Below are 24373 nucleotides of genomic sequence, written 5' to 3'. Positions count from 1 at the left end.
CCTGGCTATATTGGTTTTCTTTTGCTGCATAGCAAATTATGGTTGTTTAAACACCCAGTTTAAGCTCACAATTCTGTCAGTCAGAAGTCTAGCATGGTAAGGCTGGCATCTCTGCTCAGGCTAAAATCAAGTTGTCAGCCAGCTACATTCTCATCTGGATCACGGGGTCCTTTTCTAAGCTCATCCCTGTTATTATCAGGATTCAGTTCTTTGTGGTTGTAGGACTGAAGTCCCCATTTTCTTGCTGACTATTGACCTCTCTCAGCTCCTATGGGCCACTCTTGAGTCCTTGTACCATGGTCCCCTCCATCTCAGCAATGGAGAACCTCCTTTTCAAATCCCTTTCACGCTTCGAATCTCTCTGCCTTCCTTTTCTGCCTCCAACTGAAGAAAACTCTGCTTTTAAAGGGCTGGTGTCATTAGTTTAGGCCCAAGGGGTAATCTTGCTTTCTCACAGTCAACTGTGCCATATAACATAATCTTATGACAGGAGTAATATCTCAGCATATTTATAAGTTCCACCCATGATCAAAGAGGAGGGCATAATCAAGGTTGAGGGTCATTTGGGGACATCCTAGAAATCTGCCTATAACACTGGATTTTTGCAGGGAGCACCATTCCAGCTTCCTACCACACACAGGCCTCAGGCTTCATCTCCAACCCTACTCAGGCTTATCAAACCCCATCTTGGAATACAGTACACCTTTTTCCTCATCCCCTCATGGACCATTCAGCTTTAGCTCCCCCTCCCTGCTTTGGCTTTTAGTTTCCTCTTCATTTTCCATACCTGAGATTTTCCTTTTTTTGCTTTCAAGATTGGTAAATATTTACAAATATTTTTGTTATATTATAACCAGTATGTTTAAGTGTTTGGAATGGTTCAGGTTTTTCCTTCAGCAGCATGTCAGCCATATTTTCCAGAATTTTAGGGTTATCAAGCTACATTCCAAGATTACAGAGTCCATTAAAGTCAGTGGATCCTTGGAGTCCTAACCCCAGTGAGGAGCAACCAGAGTTTTACAAAGAATTAATGGTTAATCAATCTGAAAACTTAACAATGTGTCAGGTCTAGGGGATAGTTTCCCTGTTTGCATTAACTTTGCTTACTGTATCACTGGGAAAGGGAAGATGTATGAAAACCAACGAAAATAAATTGCAGTATCTTTCTGAGAACTAGACCCTGTCTAATAAAACAGTCAGATTAATTGACAAAAGACAGTTCCCTTAACTGGGTTATCTTGTCCAATTACTTATTATTTTCAGATAGATCACCATCACTAAACACATAGTTATTCTGTTTCCATTTCAAATCTGCAAGCTGTTTTCAAAATTGTTGTTGTGATGCTTTTCTTCAGATGTGGCTGAGCAGTATTTTCAGGATAGCATGGCTAATCTTAAGGATGCTGAAGGGATAGGAAAAGCCAAATTTCTTTCAATTCAAGATGATTATTGCCATTTTCTACAAGTCACTGGACAAAAAGAGGTAAGTGAGTTTGGACCACAGCTGACTAGTTATTTACCTGGGTGACCCAGTTGATATCCAGAGGGCTACTCCTGCACTCTGAAAACATTAAGAATCTACCATGTGCAAGGCATGTGCCAGGCTCCACGGGGAGAGGGATAAATAAGGCCAGGCAGCCACTCTTGGGCAGCTCCCAGATATTCGCTCTCGGGAAACAAAAGAGTTCATGAGAACGTAGATGCCATGTCCACCTGTAGAGTATCTTAAAGGACTAGAAACCTTGAGAACTCAGTGGACAGACTCTGCTTACCGCAGCCTGTGGTTCTGGCTGGCATAGAGGGTGGAAGTTAGTATGTCTAATTCCTCTCTTATTATCTTAGCTAATGGATGAAATTTGCATATCTAATAAGAACTACACAGTGCAGAAGTTACAGCTCACTGTCCATTGAACCATACAGGCATGTTTTCCATGGCTTGTAAAAATGGAACCAGACCCAGAATTTATATTCATTGGTAGTTAAACCCTTGGGAACTTATTCCATAAAAAGCCTAACAACTACCAGACAGCCACATGCTTGATTTATACAGATTTTTTTTCCAACTCTAACCTGTCAATGGGACTTCCCTGGTGGTCCAGTGGTAAAGAATCCGCCTTCCAATTCAGGGGACGTGGGGTCAATTCCTGGTCAGGGAACTAAGATCCCACATGCTGTGGAGCAACAAAGCCTGCACACCACAACTACTGAGCTCGCGTGGCTCAACAAGAGAGCCCACATGCCGCAAACTACAGAGCCCACGCACCCTGGAGCCCGTGTGCCACAACTAGAGAGAGGAAACCTGCACGCTACAACTAGAGAGAAGCCCATGCGCTGCAACGAAAGAGCCCGCATGCCGCAACTAAGACCCGATGCAGCCAAATAAATAAATAAATATTTTTAAAAAAACAAAAAACAAAAAACCTCTAACCTGTCAAGGCAAATCCTTGAGATGAAAACCTTTTTATTTCCTCTGCTGTTCTGTAGACCTTCTCCCCGACAGCCCTCTCCTAACCCTTAATCCTTCACCCTTCTCTCAGTTGATGTGAGCTTAAGGAACATAGGTTTTTAATCTAGATGCACGAATGTTCATCAGGCCAAAGTCGAGCTACAGTAACCATAACAAATGGAGTTTCCATATTTTTCTGGATCACCCAACCAAGTAGAGAGGGGCCTTCCAGGGGCCTCAGATTCTAGAACATCTCTCAAAGTTCTATGTGGAGTGCTCAGGGCAGAAATCTGAGGGGAATTCTGCCCCCATTATGCCTCACCCCTTCCAGCTCATCAGTCATTTTTACCTTCAAAATGCCCCTTGAATCCATCCATTGGTTGCCATCTCCACCTCTGTCAGTCATCATCTCCCACCTGGACCTCTCTAACAAACTCTGGCTCCCCAGCTGCTGCTTCCACTATTGCCCTTTTCTAAACCATTCTGAATAAGGAAGCCATGATGATCTTTGCAAAAAGCAGATCTGATCAGTGGACCCCCATTTGTAAAATACTACACTGGCTTCTCAGTGCCCTTAAGATAAGCCAGAATCCCACATTGCCCACAATACCTTGCACGTTATGGATTATGCTGACATTTCCAGTCTCATTTTTGCCCCCTCCCCTGATCTGTGTTCCAGCCACAGTGTCCTTTTCTAATCCCCACTTCTGGGCAGTGTCAGCTTTTGTTTCCTGCTCTTGGAAGGTTCTTCCTCATTGATCTCCTGGCTAATGCAGATCCATCCTTCAGGACTCACCAGCTTGCCTGATTCCCCTCCCTCAGTCTTCATTAGATTCTCCCCACTATTCTTCATCATAGAATCCTGTCTGATATAATTATATAACAGAGTAATGTATTACAATAAAATATTGTGGACGGTTACTGTCTCTCCCTGACTAGACCAAATTCCATGACAGCAGGGACTCTTTTATTCGTGGTGGGGGAGCGTTGAGCCAATGGGTGGATGGATGGATGCTTGGCTATGGGCTGCCTGACTGCTCTGGCTGCCACAGGGCATCCACCCTTTTCCCCATTCCTGTCTGGCTTCCTGTCCTGGTGCCTGTCATCACCACTGCCACACCTCACTGCCCTTGCCCAAGTCACCCAAATCAGTGGCATTGATCTAAAGATGTACCTCACTTCCTGAGGCCTCCCCTGGAGATTTTAGCAAACTGGCTCTTTTCATTCTACAGCCCCTGCCAGCCCTTCTGGTGCCCTTATAAGAATAGACAAAGCCGCCTCTTCCTCAGGTGGGTGCAGCCTGTGCCAGAGCACATTGCTTAGAGAGCGGAACATGGGCCGGACTTCAGCCCTCCTCATTCTCCTGCCAGGCACCCTTGTGTGTGACACAATCTGTCCAACCAAATGTGTCACTTTGTGTTATGCTCACCCTTGGTTACAGACCTCACTGTGGGTTCCAGCAGGAACTGGCCAATGGGGCTGGGCCCAAGGACAGTCCCAGGCACGAGCACAAGGATCTGCTCAGACCACCTCAGATGTGTCACAGCCTACATGTGGGCTAGGACCCTTTGCCAACAGGAAGGTGATCTTTGGGATGGAAAATGCTTTTTAAGGTAAAATGTAAGTGAAGTTTACTTTGCCACAGGTTAAAAGATACTCCGTGTTAAGATACTCTTCTAGTTGTGCTGCTCTGCTGCTCAGGAAGCTTCTCTGACTTCTTATTCCCCATAAGAAAATCTAAACTCCTCAGCCTGGCATGAAGGTCTCCACCACCAGCCCAGCCCGTGACTCCTGCCTCATCTCCCTCTGCTCCTCTTCCTACTTCCTCTGCTGTAGTCAAATTAGTCCCCTCACTGGCCTTGAATGTGCCGTGTGCTTCCCCCAGCTCCCACTGTGCTCCCAGGTTCCCATGCCCTCTTCTTAGTCCACCTAAATCCTATTTATTCTTCACTTCTCTCCATTAAGCTTTTCTAACTCTCAGAGACTGTCACAGTCTCTTTCCTTTAAACCCATATCCATGTGGCATCTCTTCCATTGCCATCTCGACTTGCCATTCAAGTTCATGCACATCTATCTCTAGTTTCCCCAATCAGGCTGTAAATGGCGTTGAGAGCTTCATTTAGGAAAAGGTGTCTGGCTCTTCTTTCCATCATTGGCCCCTCCAAGCCTGACAACCAATGTTCATGGAAAAATTGCCAAACCCAACAGTTGCATCACAGACACTGGGAAGGGACACGACAGGCTTTAGCATCAGGCAAGACCCATACCAAGGTGGGTCACACACTTCACAATTTACAGTTTCTCTTCCCCAGCAGTGATTTATCTTTCCATCTGAGAAATTGTTTCTGCCTTAACAGTGCCTTTTACCGTGGTTCCCTGATCCCACCCCCAGCATCTAATTCATATTCTTGCCAATAAAATGAGTAAAGACCTTGCGAACTTCTCTATCTGGGGAGCGCCAGCAGGATGCCTTCAGGGCTATGCGGTGGGCAAGGCTCCTTCACTGGTTCCTGCTTTATTCGGCTCTATTTTTCTTTTAAGTTCCACTTATTTCTCCCATATTTTTTTTTTAAAGATTTCCTTGATGTGGACCATCCCCAAAGTCCTCAATGAATTTGTTACAGTATTGCCCCCGTTCTGTGCCTTGGCTTTTGGCCGTGAGGCATGTGGGATCCCAGCTCCCCGACCAGGGATCGAACTCACACCCCCACACACACGGGAAGGCGACGTCCCAACCACTGGACCAACAGCGAAGTCCCTATTTGGCTCTTAAATTGGGCGTTTGCGATCTCTACCTGTAATCATGCTTTCATGTAGAAGATCGTAGAAGAATTTCAGGAGAAACATGGGAGACCGACATACAGGGCTTTCCCTCTGTATGTCTTGGTGTATGACTGAAGAGATTAATACCAACTCATATTTTGTATTCCATGTTGGTATAAATAAATCAGATAAACCAAACAAGATGTCAAATATATTTAACTTTTCACCATGTTGGAATGTTTGCTTTTGGTTTCCTGAACTATTTCTTGTGAGAAATGGAAAACCCTGGAATATGTTCTGGATGTTCTGTAAGTAGATAAATGCCAGGAAACTCTGTAGTTTTCACTTACATAAGAACATCACTGTGCACAGAGGGAGAAGAGCCTGCAACTAAGAGGGATTAAAACTGGCAGGATCCAGATCCTAGATCTGCCACTGATGGGCAGACTCTGAGCAAGTTTCTTGACTGCTCTGTGCCTCAGTTTCCTCCTCTGTCAAACAAGGATTAAAATTGTCCTTATCTAAAGGAGATGGTGCAAGTTAAATGAGCTCACACACATAAACTGTTTAGCATGGTTCTTGCCACATAAAGGACACGATGCAGTACATGTTAGCTTTTCTTCTTACTACTCAACTAAAATGGGTTCCTGTAACATCCGAGATGGCTTTTTCTCCAGGGGTCCTTTATGCATTCTCTCTTCAGAGTTCAAACCATTCCTGTCCCTCACAACCCCCCCTCACCCCATGTATATTATTTCCTGATTCCTATTTAAGGAGGAAAGTAGGCTCAGCTCATGAGACACTCTACACAAATTCATTTCCCTAAAAAGTGAAAATACATATCAGTTACATCATTTTCTTAGGAGGCACTGATCTTTATCCAGCTTTGAACTTTTTATTTAACCAGACAGCTTTTTGTTCCTTTCACAGAGAGCTACCTCCATCCTGAGAGAGTCCCTGGAGGCCAAAGTGGCAGTGTTTGGCGATCTCAGTCCCGAGGTGGCAGAGACATACCGGCTCCTGGGCGGGGCTGACCTGGCACAGGGGAACCAGAGCGGGGCCCACAAGAAACTGAAGAAGGTAAAGCTGCAGCCCAACTAATGCGGGAAAAAGACCCCCCCACCCTTCCCCACAGGTAGCTTTCTCTCCCTCCACCACACTCTTTTTTTTTATAACCAAATTGACTCTTTTTTTTTTTAAGTTTCATTTATTTTTTTAATTTTTTTTAAAATTTATGGCCGTGTTGGGTCTTCGTTTCTGTGCGAGGGCTCTCTCTAGTGTGGCAAGTGGGGGCCACTCTTCATCGCGGTACGCGGGCCTCTCACTATCGCGGCCTCCCTTGCTGTGGAGCACAGGCTCCAGAAGCGCAGGCTCAGTAACTGTGGCTCATAGGCCCAGCTGCTCCGCGGCACGTGGGATCTTCCCAGACCAGGGCTCGAACCCCTGTTCCCTGCATTGGCAGGCAGATTCTCAACCACTGCGCCACCAGGGAAGTCCCACACTCTTTTTAAATGAAACTTTACAAGTGGCTTATTTATGTAAGATGACATCACTTTTGCAGTTGATCTCAGCTCACACTTTTTGGGGCAAAAGGTACAGTAATCCTCTTATGCACATAGATTTTTAAATAAATTATCAATTATTCTTTACTATGAAAATAATTTTAAATTTGTACATAGCATAATTTATCAATCTTATTTTATTTTACTCTTTCTGTACACCCAGTTTATAGAGGAACTCTTTGTGTGTTCTTCTAGTACTTATGTTTATTTTTTTTTTTAATTTGGAGTTTGTGTGGATGGCATGAGGTATGGATCTAATGTTATCTTCTTCCCAAATGGCTGCCCAGTTGTCCAGCACCATTTTATTAGAGAGTCCATCTATGCTCCAGTGAGTTAACACTTTAGTCACATACTACATTTCCACATGTACTTGAGTCTATTTCTGAATTTCTTTCTATTCCACTTTTCTCTTTGTTTATTTGAATCCCAGTACCTCATTGCCTTAATTATAGAGATTTCATAGCATGATGTAGTACCTGGTAGGATTAGACTCCCCTCGTGGTTTTCTTTTTATTTTTTATTTTTGGCTGCATTGGATCTTCATTGCTGTACGCAAGCTTTCTCTAGTTGCAGGGAGTGGGAGCTACTCTTTGTTGCGGTGCACGGGTTTCTCAGTGCGGTGGCTTCTCTTGTTGTGGAGCATGGGCTCTAGGCGTGTGGGCTCAGTAGTTGTGGTGCACGGGCTTAGTTGCTCCGCGGCACGTGGGATCTTCCCAGACCAGGGCTCGAACCCGTGTCCCCTGCATTGGCAGGCGGATTCTTAACCACTGTGCCACCAGGGAAGCCTCCCTTGTGGTTTTTCTATATCAGGTTTTCTAGATATTCTGGCATCTTTATCTTTCCACATGAATTTTGGTATCAACTTATCTAGCTCCATAAAAAGTTTGGTGGTATTTTTTGGAGAATTGTTTTATTTGTAAATGGACATTGGGAGGATTGACATCATTATGATGTTGAGTCATTCTACCAAAGAACAAGGGATGTCTTTATATGTGTTCATGTCTACTTTTGTATCATTCAGGCACATTTTAAAGTGTTCCTCATATAGGTTTTGTACATTTCTTACTAAGTTGATTTCTAAGCATTTTATCTTCTTTAATGCTACTATAAGTGGAGTTTTATCCACTGTTACACCTTTTGACTGGTTATTTTTGTGTATACGAAGACTATAGGTTTCTCTGTGTTAATTTTATATTCTGCTAGTTTGCTTAATTCTTTCCTTGCTTGAGTTAATTTGAGCACCGATTCTCTCAAGTTTTCCAGGTGTACTGTTACATCATCTGCAAACAGTTTTACTTTCTGTTTTCCAAGTTTTATGCCTATGATTGATTTATTTTGTCTAATTGAATTGGTTCATACTTCCAGAACAGTAATAAATAATGTGGAATAATAGGCATCCTTGCCTTGTTCCTGATCTTAATGGAAATGCCTCTAGTGATTCCTCATTTAATATATGCTGGCTTTGGACAAAGATTTATATATATTTATCATGCTAAGGAAGTATCCATGAATTTCTATTTTCATGAGCTTTTTTAATTAGAAGTAATTGCTGGGTTTTTTTAAAATTAGAAATAATTGCTGGATCAAAGGCTTTGTCAGCATCAATGGAGATAATCAGATGATTCTTCTTAGATCACTTAATATGGTGCATTTTATTATAATATTGAGCCAACCTTGCATTCCTGGAATAAATCCCCTTAGTCATAATGAGTTATTCTCAATGTGATGTTGATTCTGTTTGCTAACATTTATTTTTTGCAAATATTTTGCACCAATATTTGTAAGTGATATTTGTTTAAGTATCAATGTTATCTTGCTTCATAAAAATAATTTGGAAGTTTACCTTTATTTTCTATGCACTGAAGGATTTTATACAACATTAAAACTATCTAGTCTTTGAAAGGTTGTACCACGTGTAAAACTCTTTAGGCATGGTGCTTTTAGGGGGGAAAATTCCTTGACAATTTTCTCTGTTTCTTCTACAAACAAATTGGTCTGTTGAAGCTTTCTATCTCTAATGGGGTCATTTTGGTAAACTGTGTTTTTCTAGGTAATTATCTATTTCATTCACATTTTCAGATTGATTTGCATAGAGATTTGCCAAGTAGTCTCATGGATTTTTAAAATTTTTACTTTTTTAATAGTTATTTTCCCATTGTAATTCTTAGTTTTTTATTTGGATTTTCTCACTTTTTTTCTTGACTGAGTTAGTTAGTGGTTTGTCTATTTTGTTAATTTTTCTAAGAAACAGGATTTGAATTCTATGGATAAATTGCCTTCCTATTCTCTATTTCATTAATTTCTGATTTTATCTTTATTCTTTCTTTCTTTGTGACTTATTTTGTTTTACTCTGTTGGAGTTTTTCCTATCTTTTTGAATTTGGAATTTAATTCATTTGGATTTTTATTTTTATTGATATAAGTGTTTTAGGCTATGAATTGTCCTCTTATTATTGCTTTAAATGCATCTTATAAGTTCTGTCATGTTGTGTTTTCATAACATCAATTAGTTTTAAAATGGTGAAAACCTGGGAACCTTTAAGTAATATAACTGCCCAAACCGAAAGAATTAACTTCAGTTCTGAGTGGGCTGTCCTATAGGTCCAGTATTTTTTTCTCTTTTTATGACTTCTGATTCTGCTGCAAAAAGCACCAGATTTGGTAATATGTGTGGTGCCTATTTTTTAATGAGACAACATATATTTATTATCAATTAGTCAACAATAGTTATTGGATATCTTCTATGGGCTAATTACTGTGCTAGGCAGAACTGGGGAAAGACAATGAATAACCAAGTTAAATATGCTTCTTGTCTTTGTGTGACTTTCTAGCCTAGGCAGGAAGATATATTAAACCAATCATTTCAGATAATTTTAAACATTACACATGTGCCAAAGACATTACGGTGAGGGAAGAGGTGAGAAAGGAAGCTGAGGGTGGCAGTTGCTCTGGGTTTCTCCATCCCCCACTTTTAAGCTAATGCTTACTGAGTGATTGTTATATCTCTGGCAGTGAGTTAAATGATTTTTATCTATTAACTTATTTAAGCCCTATAGTAACCCTAAGAGTTGGATACCTCTACTCTCTGTTTTTACAAAGAGGGAAACTGAGGCTGAGAGGATAAGTGTCTCAGCCTTGATTGCAAAGCTAGGAGTCATCAGAGCGGGGATTTAGCACCAGGCCGTCCATATTGTGCAGTCTACTCTATGCTATCATCTATTTCACAGCTTGGGCTTCCAAGTAAGATTTTGTTTGAACAGGGGCTTCTTGTGCTTTAAAAAAGTTTGGAAACCAGTGGCACAGTGGAGAGAATGCCAAGATAAGGATATGGAGGAGTCTTTGGGTTGCCACTGACAATACAACTCAAATTAGCTCAGGTATAAAGGACTGTCTATTGTCTCATGGTTTCCAAGGAAGCGCTGACAGGCACATGATTAGCAGGACAGGAACACAGCGGAGACTTGGGAGAAAGTGCCAAGGCCAGACTCGAATGCCACCAGGGCTCTCTCTGCCCAGGAGTCCGCCTGCTTCTCTCTGCACCTCTCCTTACTCCTCTCTCATGGCAGCATCTCCCCTCAAGATGGAAATCATGGTGGCCAGCCCCCCAGAGTTTTACTTCCTACCCCTGCTGCCATTTCTCAGTCACAGCTTGGAGGTTCTCAGGGAAAAATTGAGAGGCCTGGCTTGGATCCAGTGCCCACCCCAGATCAATCAGCTGAGGCCAGGCGTGTGGTGGGGAGTAAGAACATGGTACCCTCGAGGCTGATGGGTGGCCCGCAGTGGAGGTGGTGCAAGGAACACGGTCCCATAGTTAGAAGACCTGGGACAGGGTCACTCGAGCCCCTCCCTATTTGGGGGCATGTGCATTGAGTATAATAGGCATGCCATAGCCCCTTCCCTTAAGAGAGTCCCAGTCCCAGTTAGGGGAATTACAGACTGTAAACCCCTAACTCTGATATTATGTGCTCAGTATTGTGCTACAGGTCCACACTGTGATCAACGGGAGAAAGGGGATTAGGGAAGGTGTCCAGATAAGTATTCCTGAAAAAGAGCATAGCCTAGCAGAGACAGGAATTCCCATGTTGGAAACGAGGTGGAAGAGGAGACTCAGGGGCAAGAGAGTGAAGCCTATTTAAGAAGCAAAAAGCAGTTGGGGTACCTGTCTGCAGAGGAGCGGCTGAGAATGACCTCGCTGCCATGTGTGCAAGTTAAGGGGCTGAGACTTGATCCTTTAAGCTGGGGTCCCAAACGTTGGCCTGCAAGCTGAATCCAGCCCACTACCTGTTTTTGTGTGGCCCCTTAGTTAAAAATGGTTTTTTACAGATGATTATAAAATCTGTAACCATTTTACAGGTGATCATAAATTGATTTGATAGAGAACACTGACTTTGAACCGCAGCTAAGTGAAATTTTATCCTCCCCCCAAAAAAAGAAATCCATTATTTTCATTAGTAGAACTAGATTACCCCAAAAATGTACTTATTATTATTATACTTTAAATTTCATCGACAAAAGTTTGTGGACATTTGTTTCCTCTCTTGCTAGGTTAAGTACCTACATAGTAGCTCGATTTTTATCTCTTGGCCCACAAAGCCTACAATATTTACCACCTGCCCTTTGCAGAAAAAGTTTTCTGAACCTGGCTCTAAGCATCTGGGAGCCACTGAGAGAATTTTAAGTAGGGCACAATAGGTCTATATTTGTTCTTTGGATTTTTTTTTTTTTTTTTAAATCACTGTGAAGACAGTGTTGAGAATGGAGTGGAGTGGCCCAAGAATCGAGGCAAGAGGCCTCAGTTTTCTCATCTGTAAAACAGAGAAAACAGCAACCCCAAGCCCTCCTTCACTCCCATGAAGTGAACAGAACACTCCCGGTCCTGTTCTGAGGCCGGTATGAGGCAAGGTGAGTGGGGCTGCTTTGGTAAGTGCCAGGCCCTGCCCGGGTGCAGAGTGCAGTCCGCTGAAGGGCCCAGATGGAGGAAAGGGCGGAGCTGTCCTGGCCAAGGCACACCACCCGCCCTTGGGAGTCTCCACTTTGCTCCCCCTTCCTCATTTCTCCCCTGAGGAGGGTAGACGAAATATGGAAAAACTCTTCTGAGGGTTCAGCCTAGACACTCAACTCCAGAGAGGGGAGGGACCCAGGAATAGGGGAGGGGGGCAAATGTTAGCAGACGTGCAAGAATTTGCGTTGGAGCCACATAAACCTTCATGTGGCCCTGCTGACTCCAGTGGGGCCAGGCTGGTTCCATTACTGACCACACACTGGGGGCCAGGATTACTGCTGCTGTGGCAGCTCATACATCGTTCCCAACCCTCACAGCAACCCTCCAGGTCAGACCTTAATAGCTCTGATTTACAGACGAGGGGCCTGAGGCTCCTAGAAGTGAATTGTCTATGGGTAAGTTACTGTTAAATAAAGCCCACATTTTCCTTAATGCCAGTGGTTTGCCAAGCGTGGGTCTTAAACCCCCTGCATTAGGTTCCCCTTCTGAACCAGAGTCTGGGGCAAAGGGCCAGGGGCCCAGGGACCTGCATTTTAGCTTCCAGGGGGAAGTTGAGAATCACTGCTCTGGGCCCCAGGCCCACCCACGGGGCTGAATATCAGCTCAGCTCCAAGAAACTCCAGGTTTCATCACTCCCAGAGCCTGCAGTGGAAGTTGGTGACATTTTTACCTTTCATTTGGCCTCATTAACCAATCAGTCCTAAAAACAATGATTTTGACATTTTAAAGCTATCTGGCCACTTGCCGGAGTCAGAGAGAAAAGGGTAGAAACGTGTATGTCTGCAGGTCATGGCCGCTGTGGTACACACAGTCCTTATTTCCACTGGTCCCCGCATACCCACCTGAGGACAGGGCTGGCCGCTTCATGAACACCAGGGCACACACAGGGCTTTAAACATGCCTCTCACATCTGCTCCTGAGCTGGACTTTCTCAGATGCCGTATTCAGTGCTGGGCTCCGCAGAGCCAGCAGCAGCAGCAGCAGCTCTCAAAAGCCGCTGGCCCAGCGTTTCTCTTGTTTTTATCACAACAACAGCTGCATCCCCCAAATTTTCAACTCTGGAGCAGGAATCCATTGAATACTGGACTTTCCAGATGTGCTCTCCTGTGCTGAATGGCCCAGGCACGGTTCTGTGGGCATGAAAAACAGGAAGGCACGAGAAACAAAGCAGACAGTGGGATTAAGTTCCTGAAAAGAAAGCCATATTATTGATCTTCCTTTCAAAGGCATCTGCAGGGGAACGTTGGAGAACTCTGTTGGCTCCAGCTGGAAATTTCCACTGCAAAAGTTCCCATTTTTGCAACATGGAGAACTAGATTTTCATCCAGGTAAAAAAGGCTGCAAACAAGAATTCACAAAGACTGTTTCCTAGGTCAGAAGCATCTCAGGACTAATCCCAGGCCCAGTTACCAGGGTTGGGTCCCGTCTTAATCTGGCCTCGCTGTCGGGTACTGTCATCGTCAGGGTTCCATCCACCGCCTGATTACTTTATTGCTGTGAACATAAACATTTTCCATAAAAGAATAACAATTTTATGTGACCACTCTCTCCAAGAAATTCAAAGCCCACTACGATGAATCATTTGAAGAAAGGCAAAAGAAAATGGTTTGTATTCATAGGTTGACTGTGAGAAAGCCAACCCTGGACAGGTCTTACGTGGCCACAGGTCAAGTCTCTAGAACAGGCTGTCAGGTCCTTGCTGTTCCTCCAACCGGCCAAACACACAGAGCCTCTGCAGACGGCTGTATTTTATACATGATTCATGTCCTGTCATTCCATCAGCGGCCCGCCTAGTTTCACTTTCCCTTTAGCTTTTGTGGTGTTTTCCTTGTTGCCCTGGATACCAGGCAATCCAGAGCCAAGTTTGGAGTCCCCGCAGAGCCCTGTGTTAGCCCATAATGCTTTCAAGGGTAGAGTCTCATTCGTCCTCGATCCCTTGATCTTGATTTTTCTAATCATCTTTGACTAACCCACTGCTGGGCTGCAACAATCCACCTCAGATCCTTTTTGAAAGAAAGGAAGGTCATAATGACATTGATTTTGTATACAGAATCCTGTTCTTGGTTTGAGAAGTGTGCTTGAAGACACTTCAAGCACTCATTAGTTACTTGGAGATGTTTGTAAATTGGTTGATATAGTATAAGAATGGAAGCTGATGGTTAAAGGGGTCAAGGGCTTAACCTTCTGTGGGGAAAACATGGAGCCTCCCTTGCCTGCTATAGGCTGGGTGGAAATCAGAATTCCAGGTCTCCTGGCGATAGGATGCCCTGTGTCGTCAGCTGCCAGGAAGAGTTGCTCTCCTTGGGGTCGGGCCCCCTAACTCTGGCAGCCCAGGCACAGCGCCTCCCACCTTCCCTGTCCCTTAGAAAACATATATAGGCACTGAACACAGACTGCCCAGGACAAGGCTACATTTGCTATGGAAAGCTCCTCCAGTATGGGAACGCTTCCCGTGGCTTCGTGGGTGCACAATGCCTCAGGAGTTCCTAAATTGGCATCAAGGTCTGGAGGGTGCAGAACTGTGGGTGTGGACAGACCATCCTGGCCTGAGACCTTCTGGTGTTTGTCAAAACCTCATTGGATGCAGGAGAACTGTGAGTTTATGGGTGGATCGCCAGGGACGGAGAGAAAGGCAAAATCTCCTTCCACATAAATTCAGTGTGACCTTTAGCAAGTGGAAAGAGTGATGCTGGGAATGGCTGGTGCTACTGCACCAACTCAGGAGGGACTGGGCGGATGGCCGAGCTCCACAGCAGGAGGGAGCTGAAAAGCTTAATTTTAAAGAGGGCTCGATTTCTTGCTCTCTCTGGCTCAGAAATAGGCAAGCCCAGCTTTTCTACAAACAGCTGGCTGTCCACTCTAAAAATAAAGCCTGAATTTATATGTGGGTACGCAGCAGGAGGCCCCTCCACAGGAAGTCCTGCTGATGCATTTGTTCTCTAAATATTTGTGTTGCAGTTATCCTGGAGAAGGATGATGGTAGCTTGCTCCAACACAGTGGCCAGGGGCTGGAGCAAAGTCGTGGGGGAGTCAAGGGACATCAGTAGGATATAGAACCCATGGCACTTGGCAACTCAGAGGTGACAAGTGAGGGAGACAGCAAGGATGACACCTCGACTCCAAGACAGGCATCGTAGATACTCGGGAGGGCTTTTCAGACGGGCCTCCCTCCCTTTCTTCCTCCTCTCCCATTTCCCTTGTCCCGGGGCCCTGGTCCTACTCTATCTGTACTTCTTTCATGGGAGGCTTCCTACCCACCTGTGCAGCAATCCTTGGGTCTGAGAATTAGTGGGTTTCCAGGTAAGGGAGCTGCAGGTGCATGTTTGAGTGTGTGTGTGTGTGTGTGTGTGTGAGAGAGAGAGAGAGAGAGAGAGAGAGAGAGAGAGAGAGAGCGAGCGGGGCAGGGTATGCTGCCTCAGACACTTGCCACTCTTCCTGACTGGAACGCCACCACCACCTCCCCCCGACCTGGTGCTCTTCACATGGCTGACTCCCCATCCTGCAGGTTTCAACTTGAATGTCACCTCAGAAAGGCCTTCACTGACCCAAGTACCCTCTACCACTACTGACACCACCCCCCCCTTTATTCTTTCATAGCCCATGTTCTTTTTTCTTTTCCACAGCTCTTACCATGAGTTGTTATGCTATGTTTGTTTACACATTTTTAAATGCCTGGCTCCCACACTACACTGGAAACCCCCATCCTCTGCTTCATCACTGAGGTGGACTCAGGGTTGGTGTCTGGCAGGGGCTCAGCAAAGATCTGCAGGAATGTGTGCCTGCAGCAGAAGACTCAGGTCCAGAGGACAAGGCTGGTTTCTGAGGGGCTTGGGAAAACCAAGCCCCACCCACGTGTGACTCTGTTTCTATAGGACAATGCTCTCTGATGAACGGTATCTTGGTTTGTCCTTTCATTTCCCCAAGTAAGTGATCATTTCTGCTTGCCTTGTAAAGATTAGTAAATGAAAAGCGTATTTGTGTTTTTCTAAACATTTAAGACATTTCATACTTCCATGTATTTTGGTTTCTGACGTCTTCTTTTCTTCTTAATACTAACCTTGAGAATTAACATGAAAATAGCAGCACAGTTCATGTGTTCCTGGGTAACTTCTCCTCCATTGACATACTCTAGCATCAGATAATATGTGTAAAGAAGAGTAGTGATTTCAGATTCTGAGCATTAGAATCGTTTGAAATTTTTTACCTTTCTCTGGCTTTCTCATTTCACGTAAAGACAAAATACACAGGCTTGGCACAGACCTTTCCCAGGCAAGAAAAAGTATGTCTTTCTCCATTTTCCATTATTGAGTTGCATAGCCTTGCAACTGAGATGGCTCTTTAGCTGCAGCCTGGCCGCAACGCCTCTGTTAATAAATAGGATGTGTCCCAGCAGCACTTTCACTGTCGGAAATTTCCCAATAGAGATGATGATGTGATGTCAGGACTTAAGACCGAAGGTTGAGGGAGAAAAGGAGGGCTCAGGCACCCCAACCCACTTCTGCAGGGGCGTTGCCATGACAAGAAATGGCCCTGAGTACCAACTGTAGATTTTCAGAGATCCCCCCAAAATCAGAAAATATGCTTCCTTGTGAGTTCAGGTTTTCTAAAACTGTTGTGGTTTTCTAAAGCCAGAGTAGACTGAGTCAGCTAACCTCCAAGCCGCAGCTGCCACTGAGCCCACACAGGGCTCAGTCCACACAGGGAATGGTGCGAGCTCTGGGGCACAGAGGTGGGCCGCAGCCAGGAGGACAGCAAGCCAGTGCCTCCTATCCAGATTCCTTGGCTCCTGGGCTCCTTAGAAACCTAACTTTCAAAACTGAAAGTCGTGTCAAATATAATTTTTAAGATTCTCATCAAATGCTTAAGACTGTGTCTTAACTCCCCTGGCTTTATGAATGACACCTAAGAGAAAGCAGCACCTGGGGGACAGCACTCTTTCTTTCTGCTATTGAACATGCCCAGATTATGACGGTGGAGGTCTGTAACACTGCACCCACAGTGGAGCTTCCCTACCAGAGGTTTCAGTAGCCCTGTGGTCCAGCCATGTCCTAAGGTTGTCATATAAGAATTTCATCAGTTGACCTTTTGCTTTACTTACTTATTCATTCATTTAGCAAATATTGCATCTTAGGTGCTAGGGACTGTGCAAGGCCCTGGGACACAAAGGTGAGCAAGACAAACATGGCCCCTCTGGGGACAGCTTGCAGGCTGCTGTGAAAGTTCGAGTTCCCTTTTGTCTTCCTGCAGGGAGAGAGAGGAAAGCTCCTTGTTTGGTATCTAAGGTATAATAAAAACACAAGTGACTTCTCCCAACCCCTGCAGGTAAAATCAAAGAGAACACAAGCAATATAATGGCTTCCTAAACTTCATCTGGATCCTCAAAATTTGTTTTTTGTCCACTCAAAAGGAAAACGAGAAACACCCTTTGGAGGCTGATTTCAGACCAGAGTGCACTGGCCTCCTTGGAAGATTCTGGAGAGTACAGAATACCTTTATTTATGATGGAGAATGTTCTCCTATCGAGGTTTGAGGAGTTCTTTGCTTAGTTCAGCGAGATGTTTACAATGCCTGGCTGCCAGGTTCAATTAACATTTATTGACTTTGTCTCTAATACCTGTTTTTAACAAAACCTACCTCACGCAAAAATGCTTAAACAAATTTAGCTAAGAGCCACAGAACACTGAAAAATTCAATTTATGTTTCTTAGATAAATATATAGCTATGTAAGACGTTTCCTAGTAAAAGTCAGTAATGGATTATTTCACTTTTTAAAAAACGTAGCATTTGAAGACCAGTTCAATTACTGGATGAACCACTTTTTCCTGTCTCGGCGCCTGGTATGGCCTCCCTGGGCATTGTCATCACAAAACGGATTGGGGTTGAGGGTCTGTTTCCCTCTCCTAGTTGACATCCCTTTACATTTCTTCCCTCTTCAGCTAGAGTTTTGGGCAAAGTCCCTTAGTGAGTATAAGTAGCCTTAAAAAAAAAACCCTAATAACACCAGAAAGAGAAGAGTCTTGACTGCTGGGGCATAGGGGGTAGGATAGGGATGGGCTCATCTCTCTCTGGGCTTGATTATTGAAAAGGGCTGCTTTACCCAACCACGACCCTCTCTCCTAACTCCACTCTCTCTACTATCCTAACACCCCCAGTGGAAATGAGCAACAAGGTCTGGGATAGATGTGGTTAGCTAGAACCGGTGAGAATCTGTGTAAGTCCTGTCAGTTGCCATGTCCTTTTTCCCAGGAATCGTGAATATTCAGCTAATAGTATAATATCTCCTTCCCCAGAGGATGAGGGGCCAGGGAGAAGAAACTTCAATAACCAAAGGAGTATGATGGAAATTCCTGCTGAGTTTCAGATTTTGGAGGCCATCTCTTAAGGCAGAGTGTCCTGAGACCTCAGATTTTCTCAAATAATCATTATAATGTCAGTAAAATTCTAATGCTTCAGTGAATGAATTAACACCATTGCATGTCAACATCAGCTCATCTCAAAATGAGCTGCATCTGAGGCACTCATAAATATGTAAACAGGGAAGTTTGGGTGGGTTTAAAATTAGACCTGATCTTTCACACCGAGTGAAGGTATCCCTGGCCAGGTAGGAGAAAATGAAGTCTGTCTGGCAAGATGTGTTAGCCCTGGAGAGAGGCCTCTCCCCGACTAACATGGATGAGGGAGAGCATGCTTGCTTCTTGCACGCTGTCCCCATCTGAGCCTTCTCTGCCGGGCTTTGGGTGGCGAGCACCCAGGCTCCCAGCAGCTGTGAGCCAAACGGGGAAGAGTGCTAAAAGAGGTTACATCAAGTGTCATGAGTGTCCCTCTCCATCTTCTTCCCCTCAAAGCAACACAGAACTTTCTCAAGGTTCCTAAATTTCCAAGGTCACAACAATCTCTCTGTGGATTAAAGCAACGCTAGCTCAAACCCAGGGAATGAGCAGCACATTGCCTAGGCCAAGCCAGGGCCCCAGTGCAGATTCAGAAAGTCCGGGGATTGCTGGGCGGAAGGGCTAGGATCCTTGCCTTTACAGAATTTGGATTATATACTAAATAGAATAACAGGAAAATGTTTACTCCTTTTTTGGTGTTATATAATTCAGCTAAGAAATAATGAATATTTTCTGTTATATAAAAAATCCTGCCATATTTTCATCTAATAATATTTCCTTCCTCCAAAAGACAACCACATTCTCAGATTCCAGAACCACATTCTCAATTCCTCAGATTGAACCAAACATTCCGATGGTCTTGATGTTTTCCACAGCTCATAAAGACAAAGGATTTTGGCTGCCTGCGTGTTAATTTTCCCAAAGACCTAAAAACAGTTGGCCAATCAGAATGAATACAGTCTTCAGTATGATGTCCCCAAACCATCACACTTTTTTGACTCTAGCTGTTACCATGTAGAAAAATGAATTCAATCCTTTAAAAATATGAAATATTTCAGCTATAAGGAAAAGTATGAATAATATAACAAACACCTCTGAGTTTACTATTCAGTATAAGAAATGAAACATGACCCATACAGTTGAAGCCCCCTCCCCACCCCATCTCCAGATAACTACTATCCTGAATTAGATATCATTCTCATCTTTATTATTTTACTATGGTTTTATTTTACATACAAATATGCACACACATATTATATGCATTCATCTGCTATTTTCTTTTTCCTCTCTACTTTATAATCATGAGATTCATCCATGTGGCGACATACATCAAAAATTTGTGTGGTATCATACATAAATGATACACATACATCACAATTTACTTATCCATTACTAAATATTCCCAAATTGTTCTACACAATATTCCCAAATTGGTTGTACCAACTTTAACACCCACTATCAGTATATAAAAGAGTTCTTGTTGCTTCGTATCTTTGACAAAGCTTGGTGCTATCATCATCAGACTATAATTTTTGCAGTTTGGTAGGTGAAGGGGCAATCTCATTGAAGTTTTAGTTTGCATTACTGGTTACTAGTGAGCTTAGGCATGGTTATTAGCCATTCTGTTTTCAACTTCTTTGAATATCTGTTTATACCTTTTGATCATTTTTCTGTTGGTAGGCTTTTTTTCTCATTATCTTATATGAGTGCTTTATGCTAATCCTTTTCCAGTTTTGTGCAAATATTTTCCCTCAGTCTGGTTTGTCTGTACCTTGCCTAGGGTGCATTTTGGTGCACAGATGTTTTGAATTTTAATATAGTTAAATTTCATCAGTCTTTTACTCTTGGTTTGTCTGGATCTTGTCTAAGAAATACTTCCCTACCTCAAGATCATAAACGTATCCTTCAATATTTTCATCTATAAATTCCAAGTTTTAATTTCACACTTAGTTCCCCAATCTACCTGGGATTAATTTTTGTGTTTGATATGGGGTAGGGATCCATTTCCTTCCATTTGGAAAACCAGTTCCATTTACTGACTAGTTCAGCTCTTCCTCATGGACCCTCCAGGGCCACTTCTGTCAATCTATCAAGTATTAGACTCTCTGCCATGTTTTGTTGATATATTTGTCTGTCTCTGGATGAAAACCACACCGTCTTAATTACTCTAGTTTTATAAAAGGTCTTGACATTCAGCAAAGCAAGCTCCTCCATCTCATTCTTCTTCAAAATTATTTTGACCATTTTGGGCACAACTCTCATCTCTATCCCTGGCCCAGTATAAGCAACCAAATGGCAGGACAATAAGCAGAAGGGAGAAATCAAGCCAAAGCCAGTCCTGGATAATATACAGCTGAATATTTAACTCCTAAATAAATCAACTCCTAAGAAATTGCTGCATAGTAATGAATATAGAAAGCCCATATAAGATAAAGCATTTCTTTACAAAAAAACCAAAAACATTTAAAAAAGAAGAAAAGTTGTTTGGGCTGTAGCAAGGGTCATTTAAAATTAGAATCTAGAGACCCCTCCTCTGGTCAATAGCAATGTTCTTGCCTTTATTTTCTAGAAACATAACTTTTAAACATAGTTTTACATACGGATAGTCACAGAGAGTTCTACAAAATAGTGCTAAAACTGTACATTTGTTTCCTGGATCCCTCAGGGCATCCAAATTGAAGGTCAGACTGTTCCTGGAAGAAACCCGGAATACACTAATTCCGTCATAGCATGGGTCTATGAATGAAGTATTCTCTCTCTCATTTAAGGGAGACTTGATTTTTCTGCAAAATGCTCTCAGTGACATTTCCATAACCTCACAATTACTACTTGGTGTTCTGCAGTGTCTTCAGATCCAGACCCTCTTATATGGACCACAGGACAAGAGGACTCTGGCCACCCAGCGGACCATGGATGTCCTGTCCAAGTGAGTTGGCCTCCCCTCACACTATCTCCCCTGCAATCAGAATCTCAGATGAAGCTGGTTCTCTAAGGTTCTGCGGAACTTTCCGTGGAAAGTTTTACTGACTTCCCCATAACTCATAAACTATGCAAGCCCAGTTCCTTGGAATACCCAGTTGTGAAATATCTTCTTGCCAGATATTAGGAAGAAATTAGCTCTTGAAGAATGTCAGAAACACAGGCTGGGATTCGTCCTCCTGCAGACTGGCCGCCTGCAGGTCATCTCACCTGCTGGAGTGCAAGGGCACAGAGCCCTGCTTGGCCTGCGGGAGCCCTACCTCAGGCTGCCCGAGAGCCCTCTGACTTCACCTTGACGGCCGGCCTTCTGGTTTTCACTACGGCACAGCCTGCGTACCCAGAGCCCATGGACTGACGGCCAAGGCCCTGCTCAGGGAAGTGCCGCAGGCGGGACACAGCTAGCGGGGTGTGGCGGGGGGCTGTCTCGGAGCCCACCCGCTGGGCCTAGGCCCCCCTTTAGCAGCTGAGGGTTGACTGTGTCAGCTCAGCAAGAATGGTCACAAGAAATTAGAAAATGGGAGAAGAAACCTTGCGTTTTCTGTTCCTGTGCCACGAGTCTCTTCCCATTTACAGTCCCTCCTGAAGCTCCTTCACGAAACGTAGCTCAGCAACCGCCAGGCTTGTCTTCACAGCCGCGAAGACTGGGCGCAAAATGTGGGGAGGTCGAGGGGCGCCCCACTCACCCCACCCTCTGCTTGTTTGCAGGGCCCCCGAGAAGGCCGTGAAGCCTCGGCAGCCCCCAAGAGCCAAGGCGGCCTTCTGCACCTGCGGGCCGCAGCACACCGTGCTGGGGAAGGCCAGGCCCAACGCAGCCGACTGAGCCCACCCCCACCAAAAGCTCTGCTCATGCCTGGGTGCTGACACTTAGGGTGCTCTATAAATCTCTCTCCATCCAGGAGGTGGACTTCAACAGTCATTGGACAGATTTTCTAGGCTGTTTGCTCCAAATGCAACAGCGATCCCATAAACCTCCCATGGGCCACCTTTTGACAGTGGATGCCCTTCCCGGTGATCTGGCGCTGCTATAAAGCATTTTTCTTTTTACCACCTTAGTGGTTTTTCTTGCCAGCAAGAATTTTTACCCATCAACACTACTGTGGCTGAAAGGCTTCTCTTCAAAAGTTCGAAACTTCCTGTGTAGGAAAGTAGACTCAACATCTGATCATGTGTATGTGTGTATATATATATATATATATATATACACACACACACATACATACATGGTGTATAGCCCCTTGTGCAGGCCTGGAGTCAGATCTGGAGCAGTAAAATTCTGGGGAAAGCCCTTTCTTATAGGAAGGTAATAGGGATTGAGAATAAAATGCTAATAAAAGGAAATTTGGAAGTCCTGGGGTCAGTATGTGTTTGTAAAATGAAGCCACCTCAGAGCTCCTCGGAGCCTGGAAAGGGGCACCGAGGAAGCTTCTCCTCACTCGTGCACTCAGACGCTTATCGAATCTGGTTGAGCACCCAGATGTACCAGGCGTGTGCTAAGAACTGAGGGCACAACGACAAACAGGACAGACACAGTCCCCATCCTCTCAGAGCTTGCCATCCAACGTGGACGCTAGTCATTAATCATATAATAGTGGAGTTGGTTGATGACAACTGAGGGAAAGAGCCCGGTACCACAGGGTGGGTGATAAATGGCCCTGACTTTTCCTAGAGGTCAGGGGAGGCAGGTGTAAGGGAGTGAAGAGAGCTGAGCAGGAGTGAGGCGGGCATGGAGGGGCTGCAGGGAGGGATGCTGACTCCCTGCTGCTGCCAACTGTGGCCGCCACTCCGGCGAGTGTTTTTTTTTTGGAGTTGGCACAGCCCTTGGCCCCCTACTCTCCCCGTTGTGTTCCAGGTTCAGCATGTAGGTGGTAAGAGGGTGAGGTGGGATGAGTGCTCATGTCCACAGTGGTCTTTAGTCTCTTGGAGGGGGGACCATCCTCATTCAAGAACGGAAAGAGAGAGGGGCATGTTTTGAGCACCTCTCTCCATGCTGTCAGTGGTGAGGTCCAGTGCCGGAACGAGGTGAATGAGCACACAGAGGGTGGGAACGCGGTGTAGGCAATGCTGTTCCTTCTCGTCCCCATCCTAATCCCATGGGCTAGGTGCCCAGCAGGGCCGCAGGCTGCTGCTAATATGGCAGCAGGATGCAGCATGGCCCCCTCCCGCTCCAACACCCAGTAGGAAAGCCAAAACCACTCTGGGTCCATTTGTGCTGGCCACCTTGAGAACTGATGGGGGAAATAAACCAAAGTTTCATGGCAGGGTGGAGGGAGGCTGGGTCCCTTGTCCTCGACAGTGTGACAGCTGACTATACAGGCCACCCCTGCTCGTACTCACCCATCCCAGATAGGCCTGTGGGATGAAGGCACCATTCAAAGGCGGCGTGAGATGTCACTACTCTACCAAGTGTTCTATCTAGGTGAAGACATGGGTTTTGATGTGGATGGTGGAAAAGCATTTTAAGTATACATCACACAGAGTCTGCCTCAAAAATGTTTGTGCACCTCAGAAATTCCTATGCTGAAGCCCTAAAGCCCAATGTGAAAGTATTTAAGCTGGGGCCTCTGGGAAGTAATTAGTACATGAAGGTGAAGCCCCAAAAATGGGATTAGTGCCCTTATAAGAAAAGACACTAGAGAAATGATCTTTCAACCATGTGAGGGCACAGCATGAAGGCAGCCGTCTGCAAACCAGAAGAGGACCCCCACCAAGAATGAATCCACCAGCACCTTGGTCTTGGATTTTGAGCCACCAGACCTGTGAGAAATAAGTGTCCATTGTTTAAGCCTCCGGCCTGTGGTATTCTGTTATAGCAGCCTGAGCAGACTAAGAGCCCATGCTAGGTTTTTGAAAAAACAAAATGTAAATTATGGTGTTATTTCTTCCTCTATTTCTTGTAGGATAATATTTTGGAATCACAGAAACTAAAACACTTTTTAAAAAATTTAGCCACCACCCTGAGAAAGAATGAATTTAGGAATGTTCCATCAAATGTCTCCCATCTATTAAATGTTTGAATTTCAAAATGAAAGGAAGAGTCTAGCTATTCATGTTTTGGTTTATTTTGTTTTTGTACAAGGCTACAAACAGGTAAGGGTATCTACTCCTTTGTCTCAAACTAGTGCACTTTTTTCAAGCTCCTACGAGATGGCCATGATTAGCCATTCCGGTTTGCATTTAAGGTTAATAATGAACCATCATGGTGTGCTCAGGACTGTTCTCATTTTAGCACTGA

General features: G+C 44.5%; 1 protein-coding gene across 5 annotated transcripts in view; it reads left to right on the top strand.

Moving 5' to 3' along the window:
* TTC23 (tetratricopeptide repeat domain 23) overlaps nucleotides 1-24182 on the top strand; it is a 115481-nt gene extending 91299 nt beyond the window's left edge. The window contains exons 6-9 of one of the 5 annotated variants that reach the window (XM_057542796.1): nucleotides 1356-1483; nucleotides 6140-6289; nucleotides 21006-21088; nucleotides 21847-24182. In XM_057542796.1, the coding sequence (XP_057398779.1) occupies nucleotides 1356-1483; nucleotides 6140-6289; nucleotides 21006-21088; nucleotides 21847-21961 (476 nt within the window). In that variant the 3' untranslated portion in view covers nucleotides 21962-24182. The remainder of the gene's footprint in view (nucleotides 1-1355; nucleotides 1484-6139; nucleotides 6290-21005; nucleotides 21089-21846) is intronic. The other 4 variants (XM_028168751.2, XM_057542795.1, XM_057542797.1 and 1 more) reach the window with 4 other exon arrangements.
* The last annotated feature ends 191 nt before the right edge of the window (nucleotides 24183-24373 follow it).

The sequence above is a fragment of the Balaenoptera acutorostrata genome, chromosome 3 (assembly GCF_949987535.1).
Source record: "Balaenoptera acutorostrata chromosome 3, mBalAcu1.1, whole genome shotgun sequence".
Lineage (NCBI taxonomy): Eukaryota > Metazoa > Chordata > Mammalia > Artiodactyla > Balaenopteridae > Balaenoptera > Balaenoptera acutorostrata.
Note: the sequence above shows the minus strand (reverse complement) of the source record. Positions and strands in the feature narration are given on the sequence as shown.